The sequence below is a fragment of the Diorhabda carinulata genome, chromosome X (genome assembly GCF_026250575.1).
Source record: "Diorhabda carinulata isolate Delta chromosome X, icDioCari1.1, whole genome shotgun sequence".
In the NCBI taxonomy this organism is placed as follows: Eukaryota; Metazoa; Arthropoda; class Insecta; order Coleoptera; family Chrysomelidae; genus Diorhabda; species Diorhabda carinulata.
In genome coordinates this window covers 31,046,390-31,073,368 of record NC_079472.1, presented here as the reverse complement: position 1 = coordinate 31,073,368, position 26,979 = coordinate 31,046,390, and the positions used below count along the sequence as shown (strand labels likewise).

Sequence of the window (26,979 nt, the reverse complement as noted above, 5' to 3'; positions counted from 1 at the left end):
TCGCCGGCTAAAAGGAATTCGTGTGGGTAAAATTCCAAGCAAGTTAAGTGATTTTTCAACTCTAAGAATTCATAGATCCCAAATTTTCATCGCCGATCGCTATTAATTGTCCCTAGGGACTGAATTCGGTCGAAGATTTTTACGAATCAGTCGATGCTTCCGCCGGCTAAAAGGAATTCGTGGGGGTGAAATTCCAAGCATATGAAGTGATCTTTGAACTCTTTTAGAACTCGTAGATCCTAAATTTTCATCGCCGATCGCTATTAATTGTCCCTAGGGACTGAATTCGGTCGAAGATTGTTACGAATCAGTCGATGCTTCCGCCGGCTAAAAGGAATTCGTGGGGGTGAAATTCCAAGCATATGAAGTGATCTTTGAACTCTTTTAGAACTCGTAGATCCTAAATTTTCATCGCCGATCGCTATTAATTGTCCCTAGGGACTGAATTCGGTCGAAGATTGTTACGAATCTGTCGATGCTTCCGCCTGCTAAAAGGAATTCGTGGGGATACAATGTCAAGCACTTTACTTGATCTTTGAGCTCTTTAAGAATTCATAGATCCCAAATTTTCATCTCCGATCGCTATTAATAATCCCTAGGGACTGAATTCGGTCAAAGATTTTTACGAATCTGTCGATGCTTTCGCCGGCTAAAAGGAATTCGTGTGGGTGAAATTCCAAGCAAGTTAAGTGATTTTTCAACTCTAAGAATTCATAGATCCCAAATTTTCATCGCCGATCGCTATTAATTGTCCCTAGGGACTGAATTCGGTCGAAGATTGTTACGAATCTGTCGATGCTTCCGACGGCTAAAAGGAATTCGTGTGGGTGAAATTCCAAGCAAGTTAAGTGATTTTTCAACTCTAAGAATTCATAGATCCCAAATTTTCATCGCCGATCGCTATTAATTGTCCCTAGGGACTGAATTCGGTCGAAGATTGTTACGAATCTGTCGATGCTTCCGACGGCTAAAAGGAATTCGTGTGGGTGAAATTCCAAGCAAGTTAAGTGATTTTTCAACTCTAAGAATTCATAGATCCCAAATTTTCATCTCCGATCGCTATTAATAATCCCTAGGGACTGAATTCGGTCGAAGATTGTTACGAATCTGTCGATGCTTCCGACGGCTAAAAGGAATTCGTGTGGGTGAAATTCCAAGCAAGTTAAGTGATTTTTCAACTCTAAGAATTCATAGATCCCAAATTTTCATCGCCGATCGCTATTAATTGTCCCTAGGGACTGAATTCGGTCGAAGATTGTTACGAATCAGTCGATGCTTCCGCCGGCTAAAAGGAATTCGTGGGGGTGAAATTCCAAGCATATGAAGTGATCTTTGAACTCTTTAAGAATTCATAGATCCCAAATTTTCATCGCCGATCGCTATTAATTGTCCATAGGGACTGAATTCGGTCGAAGATTGTTACGAATCAGTCGATGCTTCCGCCGGCTAAAAGGAATTCGTGGGGGTGAAATTCCAAGCATATGAAGTGATCTTTGAACTCTTTAAGAATTCATAGATCCCAAATTTTCATCGCCGATCGCTATTAATTGTCCCTAGGGACTGAATTCGGTCGAAGATTGTTACGAATCAGTCGAAGCTTCCGCCGGCTAAAAGGAATTCGTGGGGGTGAAATTCCAAGCATGTGAACTTTGAACTCTTTTAGAACTCGTAGATCCTAAATTTTCATCGCCGATCGCTATTAATTGTCCCTAGGGACTGAATTCGACATTGTTTAGTGTACCTACAATTTAATGGTTAGAAAAACATATTGTTAATTTTTCTTTCAGTACTTTACGTATGCAAGCTGATCGTGAACTGGTTCCAATGAGTTGCATGAGTGGAAAAATTCTTTTTGATATATAAGTGTGGCAAAATAGACTGCAGAAGCCTTTCCGTTGTCTGCATAGAAATAATAGTGTCGAGATGAATTTATCTCGACAAAATATGTCAACTTGGGAATGTTTGTTACTAATTGGTTATTAAAAGCTGATAATAATAAAATAAATCATAAATTCGTACCATTAAATACGCCTCTATTCCCTAATTTAATTTTTTTTTCACCATAACTTAGTTCGCCGACACCTCAAACAAATCTGAATGTAAAATTACGTTAATGCAGACACGTTCTTAAGTACTGGCAATTCCTGTTTGTCAATCAATGTATATGCATGTATGTTCAAGAGATTGCTTGATTGCTCTAATCAAAGTGATTTGTTTTTTTTTTGTTGCTTTTAAAAAATTAAAGTGTCTAATTTGGTTTGCCGATCGACGTACCAGCGTTTTATTTCTACTTAAGACAGCTGTGTTACCATTTAAATCGAAACCAGAGGCGTAAGACATAAAAAAAAGTTTATATTGATTATCTAATTTAGGCAACGTTGCTTATTTCAACATCCAAATACTTACGCATTAATGTGTTTCTCAGTTTCTAGTTTTGTTTGGCTTTTATTGAACATCATCTTCGACGTCTCCATATCCTGACAATTCCATTCCCAGATCTTCGAATTCCTTCACTTCTTCGATGATTTCGTCGTCAACATCCGACTTGTTACTTTTATTTTCGTCACGCATTTAGTTTTAGTTGTTTATAATCAAATAATTGAATTCCATCCACTGTTTCAGTTGAACCTGATAATATTATTGAGGTTTATGCTTTTCCGAGGTCTAACCTAACCATCCAGAGCAGCATTATTCCTAGTCTTCAACATATCTGGTGAATTCTCAGGCTTTACGTACAATTTTTCTCTTTTATATGTTTTAATTTGATTCCTCATGTCATACAAGTCTTTCTAAATATTCCTCGAAAACGTTTAGAAATAGATTTAATTTATATATGTACCCAGAGCTTTAGTTAACATGTTTTATTTTTCTAAAGGATTTATTTTTGTTCTTCTACTTAACCATCTTGATATTTTCTTTTCTTTTTGCTCAAATATTAGTTTAGTTTTTCCATTTTTGTTAATCATAAACTATAGTCTTCATATTTGTTGTTTATTTAATGATATTTCTCATTAGAATAATAATATTTTCAAAATAGCGATTTTTCGAAATAAATGACCCTTATGCATAATAATTTCTATCAAATTTTAAAAAGGAGAACGTGCTATTCATGTACTAGTAGAATTACCCGTATATTGATAGAAAAAAATATTGAAAAGGTAGAAAAAAAAACCAACAATATCATTAAAAATTAGATTCCTCACTCAATTAATTGCTAATATAGACGACTAATGAGCTGAATCATTAACTGACATTTATTTATGAAATCGCCAATTAAAACGTTAAGCAGGAAGTCACCTTGTTAAAAATACTTACTTGATATCATTCTTAACTTTAATTTAATTTTGAAAGCTTAAATATTCAAAATAAAAGAAAATTTGATTCGATAGACAGTATGCTTGTTTTTATGCCCAAAAGACTGACAAAATTTGAAGGAAAAAGCCGAACGAAGCTTCGAAATAAATAAGATTTCCACCAAAGTTATTAAAACTGTTGAAAATGATAATGAAAAACTCCAAGTGTTAGAGTGAAAACACAATATGATGTTACAGAATTTACAATAAATAAATTATTAATCAACGAAACATGTAACAATGTACGTTGATGATATAACAATAATGATAATGGATAAAAATGTTGATAGAAGAAATATTGAAAGGTGCTCGTTTAAGATAATGAAAGAAATCAAATGTTCAGATGAAAAGATAATAAACGAAGAAATAAATACAAATAGCGAACAAAGCACTTGGTGAGAATAGAAGAGAACAGAAAGAAAGATTACGTGTATTATGAATGACGTATACAATAGAAGAACGAATGAATAAACAGAAGAAGTAGTTGAAGAAGATAATGAGATCAAAATAATACCAAATGTATATATGGAGAACTGAACCAGAAGCTGATATAATAGTGGATGCGATACCTATAAATGAAGATGAAGAATATTAATGAGAAACTAGCAATAAATCGCTATAGATAAACAGAAATGGAGAAGGCTGATAAATTGAAGTTAGGGAAAGAGGCTCATATTAAAATGTCTTCGAAAAGCTTGAAAGAACTACCAAATACCACGCAAGTCATGTTATGATGAAGCAATAGATATTTTCATCACTTGGGTCTGGTTATAAAACGAAGTCAATATCGATGAACGATACACTGTATCGATTGATAATGGTTGTTATAATTCAATTCGACAACTAAATTGAATAGAACCGATGAAAATTGTATAATAACTCATAAAAAAACTTCGACATTTATGTATAAACCCACTTGAATTTGCTATAAGGTCCAAACCTAATAGAAAAATCCCTTTGTTCGTGCCCTAACGTATTTTCTGTGTTATTACAAGCTGTTTCTTCTAAAAACAAACTAAAAAATGGAAAAATAACAATCCTGCGTCGAGTATAGAGTTTTCAGGCATCTCGACGCTTTGTACTGAAAATACACGCTATGGCTCTCGGCCGGATAGGAATATTGTTGAAAAAAAAAACTCCGTTTTTTACAACGTGAAACAACACTGGGGTGTTTTTTTAAGAAATTTCGTGTCGCGTTAAACGTATATTAATGACGACTCTTATCAACAATCAATAATTGTACATTTAATAAATCCATTTATTGACAAATGTTCTATACCTATTTGCCTTTTAACACCGCTAAACTACTTTAATCCTCAACATCTATCCGTAAAGTTTGAATTGAATAAGGAGAATAAGTTTTTTCCCAGTGATTCCATCAAGCCAAGATGGTTCCAGAAGTACCCAGCCTGACGCAGAAATAGTTGCTCGGATTATCTATATATATATATATCTATCTATCTATATGTATCTATAGTTGAAAAGCTGAACTAGGTCCTACTCTGGTCGAAACTGCTCCTTCGTTATTAACAGTAAAAACGACCATCATCTTAGTGGTCGATCAAATGAGGTTGCAACTCCAGAAATGTTGAAGTAAACCACCGTTCCATCAACAGGCAAAGTCGATTTTCCAACAATGAAGAGGTGATTCGGTAGTTGAAGGAATGTGACGATTCTTATTGAACATCGCTGGGAAAATGTTTTAAAATTACCTTTGTATTATATTGAAATTTAACGACTGGATTATGGGGTGGGCAAAAACTTTTGCCGTTTAAAACTTTCAAGTTTTGTTTACCAACCAAATTCACGAAATTAATTTTATTGTAATGAATCGCTTTATATTCATCATTAAATATTTTTTTAAACAAGGCGACATTAATGATAATAAAGTGCTTAATGAATAAGCAAATGTAAAAACTGTGGACTTAATAGATGTTTTCGATGAATGTAAAACAAAGAGAATATCGGAATGGCTTTAATTTTCTTGTATCAATTTATTATTAATAATTATGGAAACCGTTAAAGGACGCGGTCGAGCTTTAACTTCACTATAAACTGAATATTTAAATACGTGTTTTTATCGATAATTCGATTGATAATTTAGTACAATACTGTTCAAAAATTCTAATGAATTTTCATCGGTTTTGTCAAACGCCTATATTTTGATAAAGAAAAGTCGAAACGTCAAATTTTATCTACCAAAAATCAAAAAAATTTAGATGCATCTACCGATACGCCATTGATTCAAATTTCTTTCAATATCATTATAGAAATATATATATAGAAATACGTATTTTAGGTAAACTGAATTCAAAACATCAAACTTCATATATGAATATTTTTATACGGAAGCGCGAAATATGAACCTCAATTTTCATCTGACAGATCTTCGATTTCCGGTGCATTTTCTTGATACCTTGTAGGCATAACGAAAAATCAATTTCAAAACTTCGTCTTCGGTGATAATCAGTGGTGGCAGCATTAAAAAAAAATTGTTACTGTTGATTTTGAAAAAAAAGTATGTAGTACTAAATCATTGAATCAAATAATAATCGAAGAAAAAATATGGAAAAGAAAATGAAAAAAATTAAAAACAACAAAAAAAAAACGATGATAATATATTAAATGAAGATAATCAAAAGACAGAAGACAATGAAAAAAGGTAATAGGTAAATAAAACTAGTCAAAGGGAAAGAGAAGATATAGAAAACAAAGAAATAATAAACAAATAAATAGCAAATGATGACATAAGATATCAGAATACAATAAAAAATAAGAAACGAATAGAATGAATGTTGAAGCAAGAAAAAATGTATTAAACATCAAAAAAAAAATAGAAGAAATTACTATAAAAGACAACAGAAGATGAAAAAGCAAATAAATATTATAGAAAATAAGAAATAACAACAAAAAATGATAAATAAACTAAAAAAAAATAACTGAAAACAAGAAATAAGAACAAAAGACAAAAAAAAAGCAACGAAAGATGACAAAAAGTAATAAATGACAACACAAATTGAGAAAAAGCAACAAAAAACAAGAAACGATAGTAGAATTCAATAAAAATCATTCAAAAGCAATTAAAAACAAAAAAATGACGACATAAATTGAGAGAAAACAACAAAAAATAGCAGAAAACGAGAAATAACAATAGAAGATAACAAAAATGGAATGCAACAGAAGAGAAAAATCAAAAAAAAATATTTATAACGATTAGTCTCAAAACAAATATCAAGAAAAAGTGTCAACACAAATTAAGAAATTATAAAAAAAAATCATCAAAGAGACGACAGAAGACAAAAATAGCAACAATAAAGAATGAAAGACAATAAAAGGCGTTTAATGATAAGAAAAGACAAATAGAAACAATCACAAACGATGAGAGACAAAATTAGTGGAATTGGTTACGAAAACAGAAAATGAAAGATACAAAAAACAATTAAAAAGAAAAAAAAATGTTCAATTTTGGAATTTTACTTCAAACGTTCACCCTGTAAAAATTGTTTGAGAAGTTTGTAAACGTTTCTAGCTTCGTTCGACCATCATCGGTCAAAGAGATACCGGAAGTAGTGTACGAAAATTCAAGGTATATTTATTGGGTGGGCGTCGAGTCTAGCTAGACGTCGTCGTGACGGCGGCGTCGGGGGGTCCTCCGGGGACTGGGGGTTCTTTCTCGAAACCCGTAAAGCATAAAACGCGAAAGAGAACGTCTCGCAGCGCGCCTGCTCCCGCTCAAAAAAAGCACAAAAACTTTATTTCAAGGAAAACACATAAAAATATATAACATCCGATGCACTTTATTTGCCCATTTTTGCAAGCAAATAAATTGCGTTCGGTGCTAGTTTTGAGTATAATGGTGGTACGGGATGGTGTAAGGGAAAAGGGGGGTCAAATGTACATCTCGAGTCAAATCGTTATGGATATGTTTTGTGTAAACAAACTTATTTTATTACGAGTTTGTTATAGTTTGAAAATGTTCTATGTGTCTCGAATGGCTTTACAACAATTTCAGTCATTCTAATGCATATTCCATTTAGATAATAGAAAGTTTGTAAATAAGAATGAAGACTCTACTAAGGTACTTTCAATTTGAACGTATCAATCGCTTCTTCACGTGTAGAAAAACGTCAATTTATTTTTGATCTGCAGAAATCTGATGACCCATCTTTTAGATGTTTTGAAAGTTCGCATTGTCGTACTTGAGAATAATTTCTCTGATTTTCTCCAACACTTTTTCCAAATAAAAGTTGGTATACCATTCAGATTTGATCATTCTACGTGGTGACAAGTTTGGAAAAATTACTTCTTTCGATGTGCTTCGTTTTTTTTTTGATTTGACTCGTATCCAAAGACTTATACAGTCGATTGTTAGTAAATTTCGGGTTTATATGCAAATATCCATGAATCGTCGAATGTCACTGTCTTGAAAACTTTTTTTGATTCAATTTTTTCGACAGTTTCCAACGCGAACAAATCAGTCATATTGATGAGTTTAATCATTTCTTTTTGAAGTTAGTTAGTTCTAAATTTAATTATCAATTACTAAAATCTATACGACGCGATTTATATTTTGTTTATTAAATACTGAAATATTGAAATTTAATTATTAAAGAAAGTTGTTTTAAAGAAAAGTTATTAAAAAGATTTTCCACGATACCGGCCGTCGTGAAAGAGCGAAAATTCGTGGTTGTGTAATCCCTTAACGTAGCGGATACGTCAGCAGTTCGCCGCGAAAGTGTGTTCATTATCCTTCCCCCACGCGCCCCCTTCCTATTTCGTAATCAACACGTGCTCGTGTCTCTTCCCCGTTCATCATTTGTCTCAACTGACCGCGACAACATTCATTTGTTTGCCACAACGACCAACTGCAGCAACTTTATATTTTTTCTTCCCCCCCCCCCTAACAACCCACCCCCCTCGCCCCTCCTACCCTCGTCTCGGCGCATATTGACTCCCCCACAAGGAAGAAATACCCAATCAATATCATATTCTTACATGCACTCTAACCTTACTTCCGTATATGTACATACATTTTTTTAGCGTTTTTTTCCTTCCCAACGTCGTTGCACTTCTTTTTCTTATTCTCTAACCTAGTTCCTCGTAGCGTTGCGACGCCTTATACTCAGTCGACGGCGAGTTGTAGAACTATATGCAGTTTTGTTGCATCCTGGGAGGCCATGAGCGTCGGGTGCGTTCGTCCCACGTCTCGTGTTGGCTAATTAGTCCTCGTTACTCGTGTAAATTAATGCAAAAGTGCTTAAAGTGCCTCGGTATTATTGGTGGGGGTGACGGGGTGCGGGTTAAGGGGGGTATCGCGTCCCCCCTCCACGGTTGTACGGCGAGTAAATTAACGGCTGTTAATTATTGCTATTTCGCCGGTTTTTGAATGGAATGACGGCCACGTGATTCTATAATTAGGCGACGCCGTTAATACCGATCAAAAAAATTTTTTTTTTTCGGAATGTTTTAATTGTTCGTAATAAGTTGCGGGGGTGTTAAAAATGTTTGTGACTCGATAGAAAGGAAATTTTTTTAATCAAATCACCTGCTAGAAATTAAAATTACTATAATCAAATCAATATAGGTACACTAAACTAACTCGAACGGTTTGTTCTCTTTTTATATGAAAATTCATTAAAATTAAATGTATTTCGTATCAATTATCGTGTCTGATAATTTTTTTTTTTTTAGATTTTTATAGCGCATTCTATTGAAATTAAAATATTATTTTACCCATTCACGTGGAAATATTTTATTGTGCTAGTGATTATTTAATTTTGCTAAACATATTTTATTTCTATTAAATTTGTTAAATGAATAATAAATATTTTCAATTATTTGGTACATTACTTTCAGTATTATACAGGGTGGATGTTCTTACTAAGTTTACTAAGTTTAGACAACAAATTACTACTGAAATGTAATATTGATTTAAAATATTTAGATTTTCCTTTTTTTTTTGATTCTATAAGCCTGAGGAAATACGAAATCTCCAAATCATTATTCAATAAAAAATTCACCAATACTGGCTTATTGATAATTAAATAATAATAAGTTGAAAACCTCAGATTAAATGTTAGGCCCAAAAAAATTCTTATTTACAACAAAATGGTGGTATTTCCAAGCACATACGACAAGTATTTATAATTGGATATAACTTTATTGTTTTTTTTTTTTTCAAAATATTCTCGCAATTTATTTTTAATCTAAATGAGAAGAAATCAAACAAGGACTGTACGGTGTATGATCCTTAAATTCGATGATTTGAATGTTCAAAATCGTTTTTGTTTCAACTGACGTGCGAGAGATCGCGATTCATTTCCTCGATTTTTTCGAAACAAATGATGGTGTACAATCCGGAATTGTCCGTTCCAATGAAAGTAGTTATTCTGAAAAAACAGGCGACCAACTTTTGTTGGATGTGGATCGTCTCTAAAACCAGGAGTTTTTTCAGCACAAATTGTAAAACCAGCAAAACACGGTAGCTCCAGATGTAAACAACTCAAATAGCACTGTTGCCATATCTCAAAACTTAAGTATCAACTCTCGTCTAATAATGTTTCTTTGGAAAAATTTCTTAATTCACCCTCATAATTCATTTTTTTCTGTTTTCCTTTCATTTTATAAGGATAATTAGTAATCCTTATTTAACTCTTTGGAGTCATCTAGTTTGTTCTGCAGCTTCGATGTTCTAGTGATTTTGTAAACGTTATTCATAATTTCTCACAAAAAATCTTGTTCCATCGTTTACAAAAATCCCCATTTCTAGGTTCTTATGGAAAATAAACTCACTTCAACCCAACATCTTGTAGGGTTGAAGTGTCTTCATGATTATATGAAAAATGACTTTAATTACCCACCCAGTACGTCACCTCCTAAATTTTACAGTATGAAATACCTTGTATGTATATCAAATTTTTATTTATTTCTATTTTTGATTATTTAACAATGGAAGATTATTAATTGTGTATCGAAAAACCCTGTATATACAAACATATTTCATTATAACATTTTTCTCTCTATTAAACTTTATTTTTCCACAAATTACAGTTTATGATGCAGGTATTTCACCATTTATTTTATAATTAATATTTGTTCAATACAATATTTCCCTTATGATTTAATTAAAATTTTGGATTATTGAAAATTCTTTATATTAAAATCCTATAGCAAATTTGTATAAATACATGTCGAAATTATTCGAACAATCACATCGATGAATATTATCAGTAAACAAAAAAATCTACGTTCTAAAATATATGCAGGAAATTTAGAATTTAAAAAAATTGGTAATGAATGTTTTCCATTTTTGTATCATTCTGTAGGAAACTTAATGAAAAAACGTATAATATGAATTAGATCTTCACGTACCACCTATCACATCCCTTATCGATAGAATGGGTACTGCTAGGACAAAAAAAAAATGTTTATAAAAAGAAAATATGGTACGAAATCAATAGCTATAGTAAAAGAGAAATGAGATCGAGCTGTAGCTCAAAAATACGACTAAATTCTGAAAAAGAAGAAGAAATTAGTAAATTTAAACGATTTTTTTCAATAATAAGCCCATCACATCCTGTATAATTTCGAAAATCCAAAACTGAATTGATTTAAATATAGAATTGTAAATTTCATTTAAATGCGACATACTGTATATAAATGTACGTTTTCTATATATGACGTAACTGATAATTTTCGTTGTAGATTATTATTTTTATTGTTTATCTCAATACAACCCTCAAAAACCACCTTAAGAATAAAAAATAATTGAAAATTTTTTTCAAATGAAAATTCAATACCTTCAATGATCTTTAATTAGAATCCGTTTCTCGTGAATTTCACTCGGTTTCAAAGATTTATGACTTCTTAATCTATTTTATAATTATCGAGTTTGTACTACGTCAACTAATTCACAAATCAGTACATTTGGAATGAACATAATCATATTCAAAAATGCCACTCAAACTCAAAAAAAAACAAATTTTGTTACTGCAGCGATTTGGAAAAAACAAAGACAATTCCACATAAATTTTCAAATAGTAGGAACGCTAAACAATTGGAGAAATTTCTGAAAATTCAAAATGGAATCTTTTAAATTTGAGCTTTATTATTATGAGTTTTATTGACCAAAGACTGTAGAAATCTTCGAGAAACTATGTTAAGTTCATTTTGATATAGAGTGGATGTTGTTTGATGAAATGTAAGCGAAAACACTAAATTTATATCGTTCAAACTAATGAAAATATTTTATTTATATGGGACAAATATCTCATTATTTGGAAAATAGATTAAGTGATCATAAATACGATAAAACAGTATTGAACTGCGTTAACAATCAAAACATATTTTTTTTTTAGATAAAATAATATTCTATGAACAGATTTCAATTTATTAGGTTTGGGGATGAAAATAAAAATAAAGACAACCAAAAGCAATTGCGAAAATGATCTAAATCAACTATACAAGACTTTATAAAAAGTTCCTCAGCAACAACCAAGTTCCTAGTAGTTAAAACAACATAATATATATTTTGATACCGTTAGATTACATACAGTGTGTATTAAAAAAGTGTATTTATGTCGAAATCACCACCAATAAAAAAAATGACGGCCATTCGCCCGATTCCTGAAGCGACTATGGAAAGTTCGGACAGTAGTGATTCTTGTGCTACGACAAATAATAACGATATGAACTTGAGTTTATATAAACCGAGTTTTAAATATAACGATTTCGTTAACAAACTGGATTCTTATAATAACAATCAGCTATTATTACCAACGCAGTTTTATAAAACTTTGTTAGCCAAAGCTGTGCTATCAAGTAACGAAGATAAAAATAATGTTTATAAAAATATGTTTTTCGCCAAGGATCGCGATTTCGATCAGGTAGGTTATAAAAAATGCTTCAAGATTTCATTTAAATGTCTTTTTTTACGAATATATTGTAAAAATTAAATTAAAAGTTACTTGGACTTCCGTTTTCCACTTCCCTCGAGGTACCTAAGCCTTGTACTGAAACGGGCAGTACATTCGTAAAGTGAATACTCCATTGCTTGCGCACAGAATCCGTAGTTGTCGTCCTCTACTACGCCCATCATCTTATTTGACAGAGCAATAATCTAAGACCAAATACTTCATAATACATACCAGAATTTTGCTTCGCCACTTCTTTCACCATGTTCTCCTAGGTCTCAGCATTATTTATGATTTCTGAGCTTGCTCGTTGTTGAAGTTTTCCCTGTTTGGCGTTTAGTTTTGGTTTTTCGAAACATTGTGCTGGAACCAATCGATTTATTTCCTCTTTGAACTGCTTCCAAGCTCTTCTCTTAGATTTCTTGAGTCTCGTTAAAGCTTGCTGAAGTTGTTTACCCAATTGCCAGTATTCTTTGTGTTGACGAACCAAAGAAAATGGAAATATGGTTAGAGAATCGTGTTAAGAGAATGCCAATGTGAAAAACATGGTGTAAGAACTGAAGCTCGGAGTCTCTCACAGTGCCTAGGAAAAGATACGATGTTTGGAATTCAACTAGATATAATGTAAAATAAAAAATTAAAAACCTGGAGCGTTTGCCACGTATTGAAATAGATGAAGTTATCCCATAAGACTTAGCTATGTTACTAATCGTCGTCAACACCATTAAAAACAAATGTTTGATCTTATTTCACCAAAAAAACAATAATTTGTTTGTTCCTAATGAGATTATGATGAAGTTTGTATAGATTTTACATTCAAAACCACATCATATCACTTATCGTACAGTTTTAACGAACATGCAACTTTAGATATAACCCAAATTGCTTGGATCGCCCCGTATTTTCAATATGTAATCAACTAACTTTACTATAAGCTTGTAGAAACTTCCTCTAACATATGTTTTGTTCATTTAATTCCTTCTTCAGAAATATCTAGTTCAAGTCTACCTAATAATATATGAAGACACACGACATCTTTTATAATTTTAACCGATGTATATGGGTGGCGTGCGGCTGTTTACCCGTCATAATACTTAAATTTTGTTATTCCTTTTCGAACGTATAGATTTTTTATCTTCGTTTCAGAAAGCATTCGGTTGGGATGGTAGTCAAACGGGTGGTAATCCCTCAGGACCCCAAACGGGCGGTGTCGGTGGTCAGGGTGCTCAAGGTTTGGTCCATTGGATGAGCGTCATGGCCGAACATATGGATCCTGCGATGTCCCATTACATGCCTTGGAATCAGGAGGTATGTATTGATGTTTATACTGCTATAAGTAAAAATTTCGACATTTTTCAAAACAATATTGATATAATGATGAGGTATACGAAAGGGTTGAAATAATTAATTTGTACAACGGATACATTTTAGGGGTTCGAAGCGATAGATCAAAAAATTTGTACAAAACCCTAATTAAAATAAATTTAATTAACGAAAACATTTGAAATGAATAAATGTTTAGAAAAACTAATTGAGGGAAAATTTCATTGTGTATAACAAGCAGTCAACCAATATGAATATTAATTTTGTAAATACCATGTTCATATTAATTAGAGGAACCTATACAGAGTGGAACAAGATTATAAAAAATGCCGCGACATGTTAAACTTCAATCGAATTATATTTTCAATTTATATTAGTCTAGCTTAGCCAGAGTTATTTTATTTAGTACAACACCCCGTATATTTTAAACAGCTTATTAATAAAAAAAAGTTATATAAATATCATATAAATAATATGTTTCTATATTGTCTTTATTTTAGGTTTGTTATGTTTTAAAATTGGTTTTTCTTAAAATTTTTGAAATATAGATTATAATTGACGTTTCGACTATCCAGTAAAATTTCAAAAATTATAAAAAGGGACTAATATTAAAACAGAACAGACGATTTAGAAACATAAACGTATATAAAAGGTTTAAGACTTACTTTAATCGAAGTTTATTGATTTCAAAAATGCTCTAGAACATATCTATTAACAGAATAATCAATTGAAATTTAATTGAAAATTTGTTTAGTCGATTTTATTATCAAATAATGACCCTCATCGAAAACTCGTCGTTGAAACTCAACCATAGTTTCCAAGAAAGTTTCCATAGATAAATCTTATCTTCACATCAAAATTTTTGTGTATGTATCAAAAAAGTTCAACAGTTCGAAAAAAAAAAACAGCTCAATAGATCCCGAGATCAAAATCTACCATTATAATAATGTGGAACTCCCCAATTGAGTCCCTAATAGAATAAAAATATTTTTTGATAGGTCTGGTAAAATCATTATTTTTCGCTGAATATACTGTCTTCAAAGACTGAAGGCAAATTATTGACTTGACGAAAATGATTCCACGGGGAAAACCTCCTTTGCAGGAATCTTCTCATTCATTCCTTAACTACTATACAGTGGGTTTTGTCCCTCCATAGACTGCTCTTACTTTTTAAAATATCTAATGCGTCAAAAAATTTATTATTGTGCTCTTTAAACCCGACAATAACGGATCTCTTAGTTTGTCCGACATACCTCCCTTCCTCAGGATTACCCAACAATGTTTTAATGTATTATTGGATTAGATAAACAAGATTTAGAGGTTCCAGAGATAATTTTTCTTGTTTTACATTTTGATTTTGGGAAAACGTTTCATATACCTAAATAAATCAAAATGGTAACTGTCTTTTTCTTTGTCTCGTTTACTGTAGAATTCGTGTTTGTACTTGAAATATTTTCGTTAATTGTTTCTATTATTATGTCAGCTTCCAAATTATTTGACTTCAGTAAGTCCTCAAGGTATTCCAAGGTTTGAGGGAGCGGCACTCTGGGAAATAATGAAATTAAATCAAAGGATATCAAAATTTCTTTACAATTCTTCACTTTTTTGATAAATTCATTGAAAAACTCTTAGGTTTGAAGAGTAGGTTCTTCGTTAACCATCTGGAATTATAACTAATTGCCTTTCCTTGTTGGAGATATCGAATTTGGGCCTGACGCATTTACTTTCTTTTTTGTAAAAAAACGATTCATAGTCATTTTTAATCTGCTTTTTAATGATTTTTTTGTACAAAACTAATGTTTTTTCTATAAATACAATGAAATTTTACTATTGACACAATGATATTGAAATATCTTCCGTATATTCTCCAAACAATTCAATATGGATTTCTTCTGAATGTATTTGTCCCCTGATGATGTTAATTACTTAGCTGGGCCGTCAACATCAGTGAAAGTATACTAGAGACACTTACTGTTACCATATGTGCCCGAATGTTAAAATGACTGAGATACCGTGAAAAAATCCACTAAAAAAATGTCTATTTTCGATTTTTAATGAGCTACCAGCGAGTAACGTTACGCCGAAAACAGAAACGATGCATTTCGGTTCGTTACCGAAACGCAGCCTCAAAAAATGTGTTACAAGAATTTGTTTATTTTCGTTTTTTATGGTAAATAGTAGTCAATAAAAAGTTACTACTTGTTGATTAAGCACACAATAACTATAATTAAGTCACGAATTTACATTTCGATTCCTCTATTATTAATATAAGACAGAAATTATTGATCTCAGTGTATAAATCAAACAGAATCACTTAAAATCGAAGAAGAATTAGGAATAAATTCTATTAGAAACAAAAAAGACACAACTGGAATAAAGGCTAATAAGAATAATGCAATAATCTAGATAAGATTGATATTTGTAGTCATTAAGAATAATCCTTCAACTTTAAATTGTTTGGGAAGTCGGTTTGGCTTTCCAGAGGCTCAACATCTTTTGTTCTATCTCCTAAATACGTAAATTCTTCTCCGAAGAGTTTATTTGGTAGTTCTAACTAAGCTATTTCTCGAAATGGACAGAGAATTCAAATATAAGATCAAATATAATATTTAACATCCACCACCAGTTTAATATCGTGTCTGAACATCTTGGAAGAAGTCTTCTTAACTGAATCTCTTCGACTATCTTAGACCTAGAGTGTTTCTAGTAAGGACTCCATCTGATCCTTTAGTCATCCGTCTCTTGTACCCGCAGTAAAGGTAAATATGAAGTCATTGCTCCTTTCAAGACAAGGACCTCTATCATATACTGATAACCTGGTTACTTATATAAGGATATGCAATTGGTTCAATAGTTTATCACTGCTTTTAAGCCTTGTCGTTTCATAATCTTTAGTATTGATGACTTTTTAATCTATTCTTTAAATATCGTAATGTTTGTCCGATATAAACAGTATTACAATTATTATATTTATAAAACTAATTAATAGATTTTCCTGTAACACAACTATTAATTTAAATATAAAAAAAATATGAAGGGGGAAAATGTTAATACAAAAAAAAATAGAATTAAATTTTGGAACTAATACCAACTCTGAGATTGATAACGATCATCGATTTAGAAATAATAAAGGAATTTTTCTAAAATAAGTTATTTATAGTCCATTCGTTTTCGAACGAAACAATTCACGTAACTATAACACGTTTTATATACGAGGGTGGTTCCGGAGTATTGAGAGGAAATTCACACGCGGTACGAAGGGAAAGAAGAAAATGTATTGCACCGAATATTGAGCACACTACTATATTCCAGAGGGTATGGAGTGGAGGAAGTGTTTTAAAACATTAGAAGAGTAATTGCGGTCGATTTTTTCACTATGAACGCTAGTATTAAACTAACCTATCTACAAATGAAAAAGACGCTGTCTTCCAATCCGATATTGCTTCAAAATAATCTCAGATCGCTTACGATGGAAATTTTGAAAAAAATGGATTGGGAAACAGCAGAACATCTTCTCAGACGAAGCCGAAGGGGCCGAAAAATCATTTGAAAATTTGACGTGAAGTCTAGAAAAACTGTAAAAAATTTCAGCTTTGTCACTTGATAATAAACTTCTTTATAGCAAAATTCCGGTTTATATTTAAACCACCCTCGTAATTTGATGATATTTTAATTTGACGATCTTTTTAAATTTACAGTTTTCTGTGACTTTTATCAACAATAATAAAATCTAAAAGTTAAACTTGTATCAAATAAATGACGTACCTAAACGAATAGACTATAATGAAATAAATTTTATTTGTGATAATTTTTGGATCCGTTCCTGTATATATTGAGTCGAAAATTAATTTCGACTATTTTTTTTAAACAAATTGAATATTTTAATAGATTTTCTCATTATGAAGACGTAGGTATAAAAACGGAAAATTCGTAAATTGTTTTTTTTTTATTAGATATTAAAAATGCATTAATTAAATTAAAATTGAGTATATTTAGAGAAAAAGTAAGCTAGAGAACAAACCTTTTATATAAGGTGAGGTAATTTCGAATGACAAATATTGAAAAATTACATTTTGTAACCACTACACGAAATCTTACAACACGATGACACGCATTTTGTTTTTTATTCTTAGAGGCATCTGCCTCGCGATAAAATTGTTAAAGAATAAAATCATAACCCGTAAAAAATAACAAAAAGCACATTAGGACCTTACAAACACTCCCATTCAACCCCTTCTTTTCTATTTCCACACACTAACTATTATATTCACCCTATTGTAACACATTTAAATCTGAAAATATAGTAGTGGCTTTTGTAAAAAAGATTTACGATACCAAAATTGTGACCGGCCCTATTGACATTTTAATTCATATCAGTAGGCATTGAATGAAAACAGTACGTCAATAAATCATAAGCGATCGACTGTACGATGTTATAGAAACATTTTGATTTGTTGTTTAAGAAACGTCGAATATACCAAATCTTCTGTATATAAATAATTAAGAAACATAAACTACAACAATCATTATTCTATTATCTATTCTAGTTATTATTAATCCTTCTCCTTTTTCTTAAGGACACAAGGGGACATAAACTCCTCACATTTTAGACAGCTTAGTAAGTAGGCGTTGACTGAGAATGTGATGCGTTATTTCTCGTAATTTGACAGCTGTCAAATGTCAGTCGTTTAGTATTTGTTTGGAATCCATCAATAGTGAACGTTTTCAGTGTCTTAGCACAACTTTGGGTGAGACTGCTCCTTCAGTAAGATATCGGGTAGAAGGGTTAAAATGAGACCTTACGACCAGCAAAGACCAGCATCGCAGTGGTCGATCAAATGAGGTGACGATTCCAGAAATCCACTGGATGATCGTCGATTGAAAGTGCGCGATCTAGCAGGTGTAGTGGACATTTTAAAAAGTGCACATTAACAGAAAATTTGAACAAGATGGCTGCTTGCTCTAAATAAAACAAACCAACGTCGTGAAGATGTTTCATATAATAATAACTTTAGTTGTTTCTAAAAAAACTTGTTGAAATAATGGATTGTTGAACAGAATTTATTGCTGTAACAACAACGAAAATAATTTAAATATATAAGACGACTGAAAACGATATAATAAAGAAAGTGTAATCACATAGAAAACACGGTAACGTCAAAACTACTTTTTTATTTTAAAGTATCCAGCTTGTCGTTCACAAAGATAATGTGATAGTCATCTTTTACCTGTTTTACCTCTACTGGTGTTGCGTTAATTAGTTTTTCTTGTATTTGCTGCTTAGTTTCGGAGGGGCTAGTTTTATCAACATTTTCTGGTTAATTGTTCGAAATAGAAAGCATATTTCACGCTTTTTATTTGGTATCTTGTAAATGAAATAATTAAAAAGGCAGTTAACGATTACAAAGACCATTTGCTTTGATTTTTATATTATTTACGGTTCCAATAAGATGGTTCCGGCACAAGTTAAAATTTGCTTGATTGTATCCTACGTATAGCCACCAAATAAAAAGATATTCTTCTATTTTCTTCAATTTCACGTTTTTTTTATGATGATTTCTTTTGATTTTAAATCTATTTTATATCATGTATTCAATCGAGAATTAAACGTGGTTACTACCGTTGTTAAAAACTGTACTTCTGAGAATAAAACTTGGTCGTCTTGTAGTACAAGTAGTGTTTTATGAAGTGGTTCGAATCGTCAGCAGACAGTGAATAGGTAATTACCAGATTTGAGTCGGGCGTTGAGCAAAGACTTTTGAAATAGCGAAACCGAAGCCACTAATAAAGGACGATATTCATTAAACTCCTTTAGAAAAAAAAATAAATGAAAACGATTTGCAGTGGTGTCTCTAACTTTTCGGGCATATTTTTTCATTTCTAAAATCTCTTTGGCTCTTGAAACATTAATGAAAAATATTAGTTGAAATTATTTTGTAAATAATCAGCAAATGAAATATTTCAATACTTCCGGTAGAACCAGATGTCGCCCATTTTTAAAAATATTTTAGTTAAAAAGATCGTATCCGAAAACCCGAACGTAGAAATTTTCACGATTTTACTACAAGTATTTTGCCATATACAGATAGTTTTAACTCGTCGTGGGACACCCTGTATACGAATTGTCTGGACGACAATCAGAAATAGAAGAATTCCAAAGATAAAATTAATCCAAAAAAAAAGACATAATGGGCAATACAGAAACTGAAATTAGGAAAGATTTATAAATAAAAATGAGTATGCGAAAATATACATGGTGTCTCATTAAAAACATATTTGCTTTGTAGCCCTTATACATATCAGACTATTTCCCGTATAACGATCGTAGCTATACTAAACCCTCACCCTGTATACTGAATACAATTTAAAAAATATTTGTAATAACATTCCAGACTTTATTATTTGTCTGGACGACTGTATTTTACCAAACATACGCGCCATATGTGTTTCTTCCTAGAAATTAAGAAGTTTGTAGTGTGAACAGACATATACGAGAGAATTAGATTAAGAACATCAACACGATAAAAAATCTGTTTTATTTTGCCGTTAATGAACGTTCTTGATTGATTTTTTTTTCATTCAATTTACCGCCATACTTGAAAATGTCACACGATAATGTAATGGCATAAATGGAATATTTCAAAAGTAAAAAACGTTCTACCACGTCGAACAATCGCTTTCAAACTTCCCCCACGTTTTAAATTAAACAATAAACTGCAATATATATCACCTAATTCATCATAACCCTTGAGATTAGTTCGTGGTTTTCACCAAACTAACATTGAATCGCCTACAAAAGTTTGGAGCCCATCATCAACAGTCTTCTTCACTTCTTTTGTTTTCATCTTCTGAATTGTTGAATTTCACAGCAGATAAAAGAAACTGGACATCATTTCGAACTCTTATCTGTTTTGAAAATATCCAGAATCAATATATAAAAATTACTAAACAGTGGATTAGCTGTTTGTTTAAGACAATTTCTTGTCTATAAAATGTAGTTTGGTTAAATCTTAAATCGGTGTCTTTAAAGCTAATTTGATCAACTATATCGAGACTACAATATTTTATAACGTCAACGACACAACATCTTCAAAGGGCGTCACCACTAGATCAATCAGATTTCACGTTAAGGGTTAATTTTTATAATATGTTTAAACCCTTTTTCTTAGCCCTACTTACATACATTTTTTGTTTAACCCGGTAGAAAACGTTCAGAGCAAAAAAAAACAAAAGCATGCAAAACAGTCCGCACCTAATTTTTTTCTGCTACTACCTAAAAAAATGGGTTCAAAGGGTTATAGCTCGAAAAAAAATTTAACGACTAATTTTTAAAAGCTCCAGGCATAGACCTAGCGCTGTCTCTCTTCAACCATATAATTATCTCGGGAAGTAGGAAGGAGATGCTTTGTTTTGGTTCTTTTTTTTTTTGGAAGCGGGGATGGTCGAGGTTTTTCACACACCGTTTTTGCATACGATGATTCGACTAAGACTTCAGGTATACAGTGACGTTACAAAAACTTTTTCGCAATATATAAAATGACACTTGTCAACTTCAGAAGAAATTAATTGAAATATTACGGAATGTAGATTATTGACATTCTATTAATAGCTTTTGTACACATATTAAGGATTTATAATAATAATACAACTTCATAAATTTAGTTTCGCGACGCGTCAGAAGATGACACCGAAGAATTCTAACTAATTTATAAAAACGTTAAAACATACGAAATTAACCTCACACCAGGCGATTTCACCGGATGAACTAGTTAGTCCTTATGGATTGGAGAAGGAAATTAACGAGGCGGACCAGTTTTGTCACATGAAAATTACTAACACTTCCTTTAGACTACCACCAAAACGTTTCTAAACATGGAGAACCCCACCCAACACATAATTAGAACCCAAATAGACTATCAATAATATGAAAAAACAAAAAGTTCAATACAACATTAACAACGTTAATAATATCACATACAAAAAGAAAAATTGAATGACAGCTATGTTGAGAGGCAAAAAATGGCCGAAGGAACATTGCGAAGATATAGATGTCCACCGAAAGCCATCATCAAGTACTTGTATTTGAAAGGGTTAAGAGGTAAGCAGATTTACGAAGATATGCTTAATACCCTTGGTGGTCAATGTCCTTCGTTTCAAAAGAGTTAAATTTTCCATTGAAGATGATGACCAATCGGGAAGGCCAGTTTCTGTGTCAGTCCACGAAAATATCGATGCAGTTCATGACATGACTTAATCAGACCGTCGAATTGGGCTAAAACGGATATCTGAAGCACTGAATATTTCATACGAACGCGTTCATCAATTTGGACATGAGAAAAATTGCTGCAAAATGGATCCCCAAATATTTGAAGTTGACCAAAAGCGTGCAAGGGTAGAATGTAGACTTCTTAAACCGAATTGTTACTATGGATGAGACTTGGGTACATTTCTACGATCCAAAAACAAACGATGGAATGGTGACACTCTGGTTCTCCAAGACCTAAGAAGTTTCGTGTCCAAAAATTTACTGAAAAAGTTCTTGCCTCAGTTTTTTGGGATTGATTCTTTGGATAAGGGTAGAACAATAACTGGAAATTACTATTCGGCATTACTGACCAATCCACGGTAAAAAATTAAAGAGAAAAGACGCGGAAAGCTTTCCAAAAGTGTTTTGGTTTTGCAGGACAACGCCCCTGCACACAAATCTCATGTTGCCATTTGAATTACTAGAACACCCCCCTTATTCACCAGATTTGCCTCCGTCGAACTATCATCTCTTTCTTCAACTGGAAAAAAAGTTTTTTTGAAAGGTCTAGAGACGTTGCAGGTTCGCTGTAATAAATGTATCCAATTAAGAAGAGAATATGTTGAGTAATGAAATATTTTGACATTAAAATTTTGTTTGGTTCTATAGTAGGCTAAAAATTTTTCAATATATTCTCGTAGGTCTATCTAAGAAAACAAAAAGACGGTTGTGGGATAAACAATCGATATTTTCATTTCGTGTTGGATATTTTTGTTAACAATGTTAAGAAGACTTCTTAGATACTTTGTAGATCTATTTTAGTAGAACTGATACAAGTTAGAAAATTTGTGTTTATTTTTTGATTAAAATATGAGTTTTTCCGACGTTAACTGCGTTCAAGTTTAGATATTAAGTTCATCAAACATAAGCAAGTACTTTTTAAGATTACAAAGTGATAACCCAGTGGTAGCTGAATAGTTTAAGAACAAACTTCAAGTGAAATTCACACTTTTTCTTAAATGAAATGAGCTGTGATCAGAATTCACTTCATTTTCCGCCAATTTCAAATATAGACATAAAAAAATGCTTTGTTTTTCCTGCTTGAAAGAGTTCGATCTTTCCAAGTTGTACGAAACATTTTTGGGAACCGAAAAACCATAAAACTGTTTTTTGTTATAAGTTTCGATGAATATTTTACATCAATTTCACGATTCCGAAAAAAAACTATGCAGATATGGGGAAAAAACTAAAATTCATACGAAATTAACGATGTATAATTTCAACAATTTTAATTTTAAAAATCATGATCTGTCTAAAATCCCTTTCAAACTTCATTATAAGCAAGTGCATAATCATTACCGGCACCTCCACCGGGACCTTATCTCGCCTTTATCGATGTTATCGATGTAATACGCTGTTATTTTAAGCTATTTATGTTTTCAATCTAGTTTTAATGCGGACGAATATTCCGATATGTAATATAATTATCAATTTGAAAGGTTCTTTAATTGATTAATGACTTCATACAATAAAATTTTAAGTAATCTTTCTATAAGATCTGATATAGTCCAGGAAAAGTTCAACAGTGTTGTGTTTCGAAATCTAAGCGACCTAGGGGGTTATCCTAGAAGTTTTCGTTTTATTTTGTGATCACTTCGATCGCTAAATTCGAACTCGTCCAGTTCTAAAATTGCGTGAAAAGTATGAAACCATCGAAACTTGCAGAAGATTAACCGACGTGGAAAGTTGCTGCTATGGACGTGCTGGAGTTGTATGATGCGTTCAGAATCGTGAAGCTGAAAATGCAAAAGCTCAAATAATAATTTCACAATACTGTCATCTCGATTGTAAAACCATAAATTATGTCGTTCTGAATTTAGTTTCGATTAAAACATTAAAATCAATTTAAATTTTGGTCCAGTTGCTCGGATGCGGTAGTTTGATGTCTCGACTGTGTTTTTATACGTTGATGTCGAGGAAATCTTCATGAAACAACCCAAAGGATTGAACAGGAAGGTGTTTCACGACTTGAACGAAATTTATAGTATCTAAAGTGCTGTTGGAATAAGACTTTTGATGACTTCATGACCGGTTTGGGATTTGATCAAAGCAGCGAGGATCCTTATATGCATACTGAGGGTGGTCAAATCATCGTTGTGCTGTACGTTGATGATGGAAAGGTAGCTGCAGCAAGCCAGTCAGTATTGGACTCATTTATTAGACAAATACGTTCTCGATTTGAGATTCTCCAACTTACAGATATTTTTTGAAACCTGTACTTCGTCTCTACGTCTTCATGCTATACGAGAAAGTTTGGGTCTAATTTCAGACAGTTTCGGCTATGCATAAAAAGGGAAAATTACGAAAAATCTCGACACCATGATTATTCTTGTAGCGAATGTCCGCGGAAACTGCAAGAAAGTACCGAATGGTTTTTATGTTTTCTTTGTTGGGTGAGGAATTCCTTAAACCGTTCTCGTATAAGAACTAAATTACCGAACAATACGAATTTAAATGAACCTACAATTACATCTCATTGTGCGATACCCAACAAAAAAACCAGTTTTTGCTAGCTACCCAAGAAGGATTCCCAAGCCGAAAGTTTCCGCATCTATCTATCTAACGATGCATAAATAAAATGAATTATCCTTTAGATAATAGTAAAAACTAAAGGACCATAGCGAAAGGACGTAAAACTAAAGGCATTTGCATAAACGAAAAATCTGGGGTTGAGATTGTGCAAGTATGCAAATCGATGTATGTGACAAAAATGATTATTAAAGATGAGACAAACCGAGAAGATAGATGATGCTACGTACATATTTACATCACGTGAGAAAAACAGGTAGGAAGGAAATGTGCGTATAAAAAATGAAGGGTCTGCGTATATTTAAAGTGGTATTAAAGGGTAATTTTTTTGTCTAAGATTATACTTGAAGGATTGTTTTTTTTTTTCGACAGCGACAGTTGGAAACTCTCAACGTTTACTATATATGTTAGCGGATAAAAATAACTTGATGCCAACTGATTGGGAACCTTATTTTATATACAAACCTCGTATATACAGTCGTTAATTTATTAATATTTAACATTATCACTTTTGTTTTTATTTAAATAATGATTAATTACTGGAATATCGAAAAGATTTCTTTTAAATTAAATTACAATTTTTATTTTTTGAAATATCTTTTCGTCTTTTCAAAACTTTTGTTAATAATATTGTTTTTTCGTAATATATATCAATTCAATACAAATGAGAGTTGTACAATTTTGCATCATCACGTTTATAAATAATCAGGATAAGTATTTTCCCAAAGTATCCTCGTAATCTTCAACCGGTTATTTGTCCTAAGCTCTCTAATTCCTCAAAATTAAACATATGCACGACTCTCTAAGGGTAAAAAATCGCCTAAATGCCGTATGCAAATCCACATTTTAATAACGACATAGACAAATGAGAAGATAGATGATCGTTTGCATCGTGAGAAAACAGGTAAGAGAATAGCTGTAGACAAAAAAAAATTGAAGAAAAAACACTATACATGGGGTATTCATTCACAGATACATACAAAAAAATTAAAGGGTTGCCCTTTTGTTTAAAATTGTATGTGGGGTAAATGCAAATGTGTTTTGGCTGTTTTTTGTGACTCTCAAGAAATGTTGGATCTTTTGTGGGACTGCCCTTTTTGCAGCAGTTGGATAGAATTTTGTTTTCAGACATATTCTGTTTGATAATAATACGTTAAAGAATTAAAATGAGCATGACGTATCAATTTCTCAAAAAGATATATAAAAAATTGAATAAATTATTGTAAATCAGAAAAAAAAACACACAATTTCAATTCCGAAATTTCCTCACGTTTTTGAATCGTAATTTTTGAATTTAACTGGTAAACCTGACAAAGATAATTGGGAGAATTTATGAAATTATTGTATTCTCATCGATTCTTAATAAGTTGATGATTTATACAAGAAAAAATTATAAATTATTTGCTTTTTAATGAGATACAATGTGTCTCGGAAAAAAGTTCACATAAAGAAACAATTCTTAAAAAAGTAACCAATTTATCGGAAAAATTTTCATTACATATCAAAATACATCATTTTTTAAAAACAACATCGTCCAAATGATGCGATGATTTCTATTTCTTATGGTAAACTGTAGATTTTACATAACCCCACAAGAAAAAGTCCACGTGTTAAATCGGGACTGCGTGTAGACCACTCCAAGAGATCAATTTGCTAAAAAATTGTGGTTGAGATCAATTGGACGCGTATAATGTTGCCCAAAGATCCCGATGTTTGAATTTTATAAGCCACAAATTTTTGTATAAACTATTTTTAAAGATTTACGGGTCTAAAACATGGACAATAAAAATTCTTCTAAGATTTTTAGTTTGGATTTTTATTTTTTTTTTTTTCGCCAAATTGATTAGGGTAATAATTTGTATACCCAACGGATTTATGTAAAAAGGACAATTTTTTATAGCGCCCCGAAAAAAGTTCTCAAACCACTTATCCCGAATACATATCCTCGAAACTATTCAAATGAGACTGCGAAAAAAAAATCACAAATGTTCCTTGCGAAAATCCAAACTAAATGCATACTGACTAAGATTAGTTGAAGAGTTGATGCCCCGAAGGTATTTAACCCCATCTTCTTGTCTCTCATTCTCGGCGGGGTGTCGTTCGAAAGGTAAAAGAAAGGGTTCTTCATCTGCATAATCGCCCTTTTATCATATTCGGATGTTTTGGTTTATTAAATAATGTTCACATGAGCTTTTTGGTATGCATTCGAGTGTGAGGGATTGTTTTATTTTTCGGTTCTATTATGAATGAGGTTAGATTGGGAGATTATCAATTTTATCTTCAATAGATGTCCTTTGGTATGGTAAAAATAAGCTTCTTCCCGTATACTATAAGGTATTTAACGTTTTGAATGACAGTTGGGGTTTAACGGCATCGTTAACTCTAACACAATCTTCACAAGATTTTTAAAACATCCATACAAGATAATAATTAACATTCTAAATCGAAAAATCTTTGTTTTCAAATACCCACAATACGAGAATTCCTACTTAAGTTTTGAGATATGGTAACACTGATGTAAATATGTCAAATTTGACATTGACATCGTAAAGTTTGA

The 26,979-nt window shown here is 31.9% G+C and overlaps 1 protein-coding gene and 1 long non-coding RNA gene across 6 annotated transcripts in view; one reads left to right on the top strand and one right to left on the bottom strand.

Annotated features, from left to right (window-relative positions):
• The window catches only part of LOC130900950 (uncharacterized), a 172,625-nt gene that overhangs the window by 27,561 nt on the left and 118,085 nt on the right, over nt 1–26,979 (bottom strand). The window lies entirely within an intron of this gene.
• Nucleotides 1–26,979, top strand: part of LOC130900939 (zinc finger protein rotund-like) — a 167,220-nt gene that overhangs the window by 54,814 nt on the left and 85,427 nt on the right. For 4 of the 5 annotated variants that reach the window (XM_057811956.1, XM_057811957.1, XM_057811955.1 and 1 more), the window contains exon 3: nt 13,412–13,573. In XM_057811956.1, coding sequence (XP_057667939.1) covers nt 13,412–13,573 — 162 coding nt within the window. Of the gene's footprint in view, nt 1–11,893; nt 12,239–13,411; nt 13,574–26,979 lie in introns of those variants that run through there. The other variant, XM_057811958.1, reaches the window with a different exon arrangement.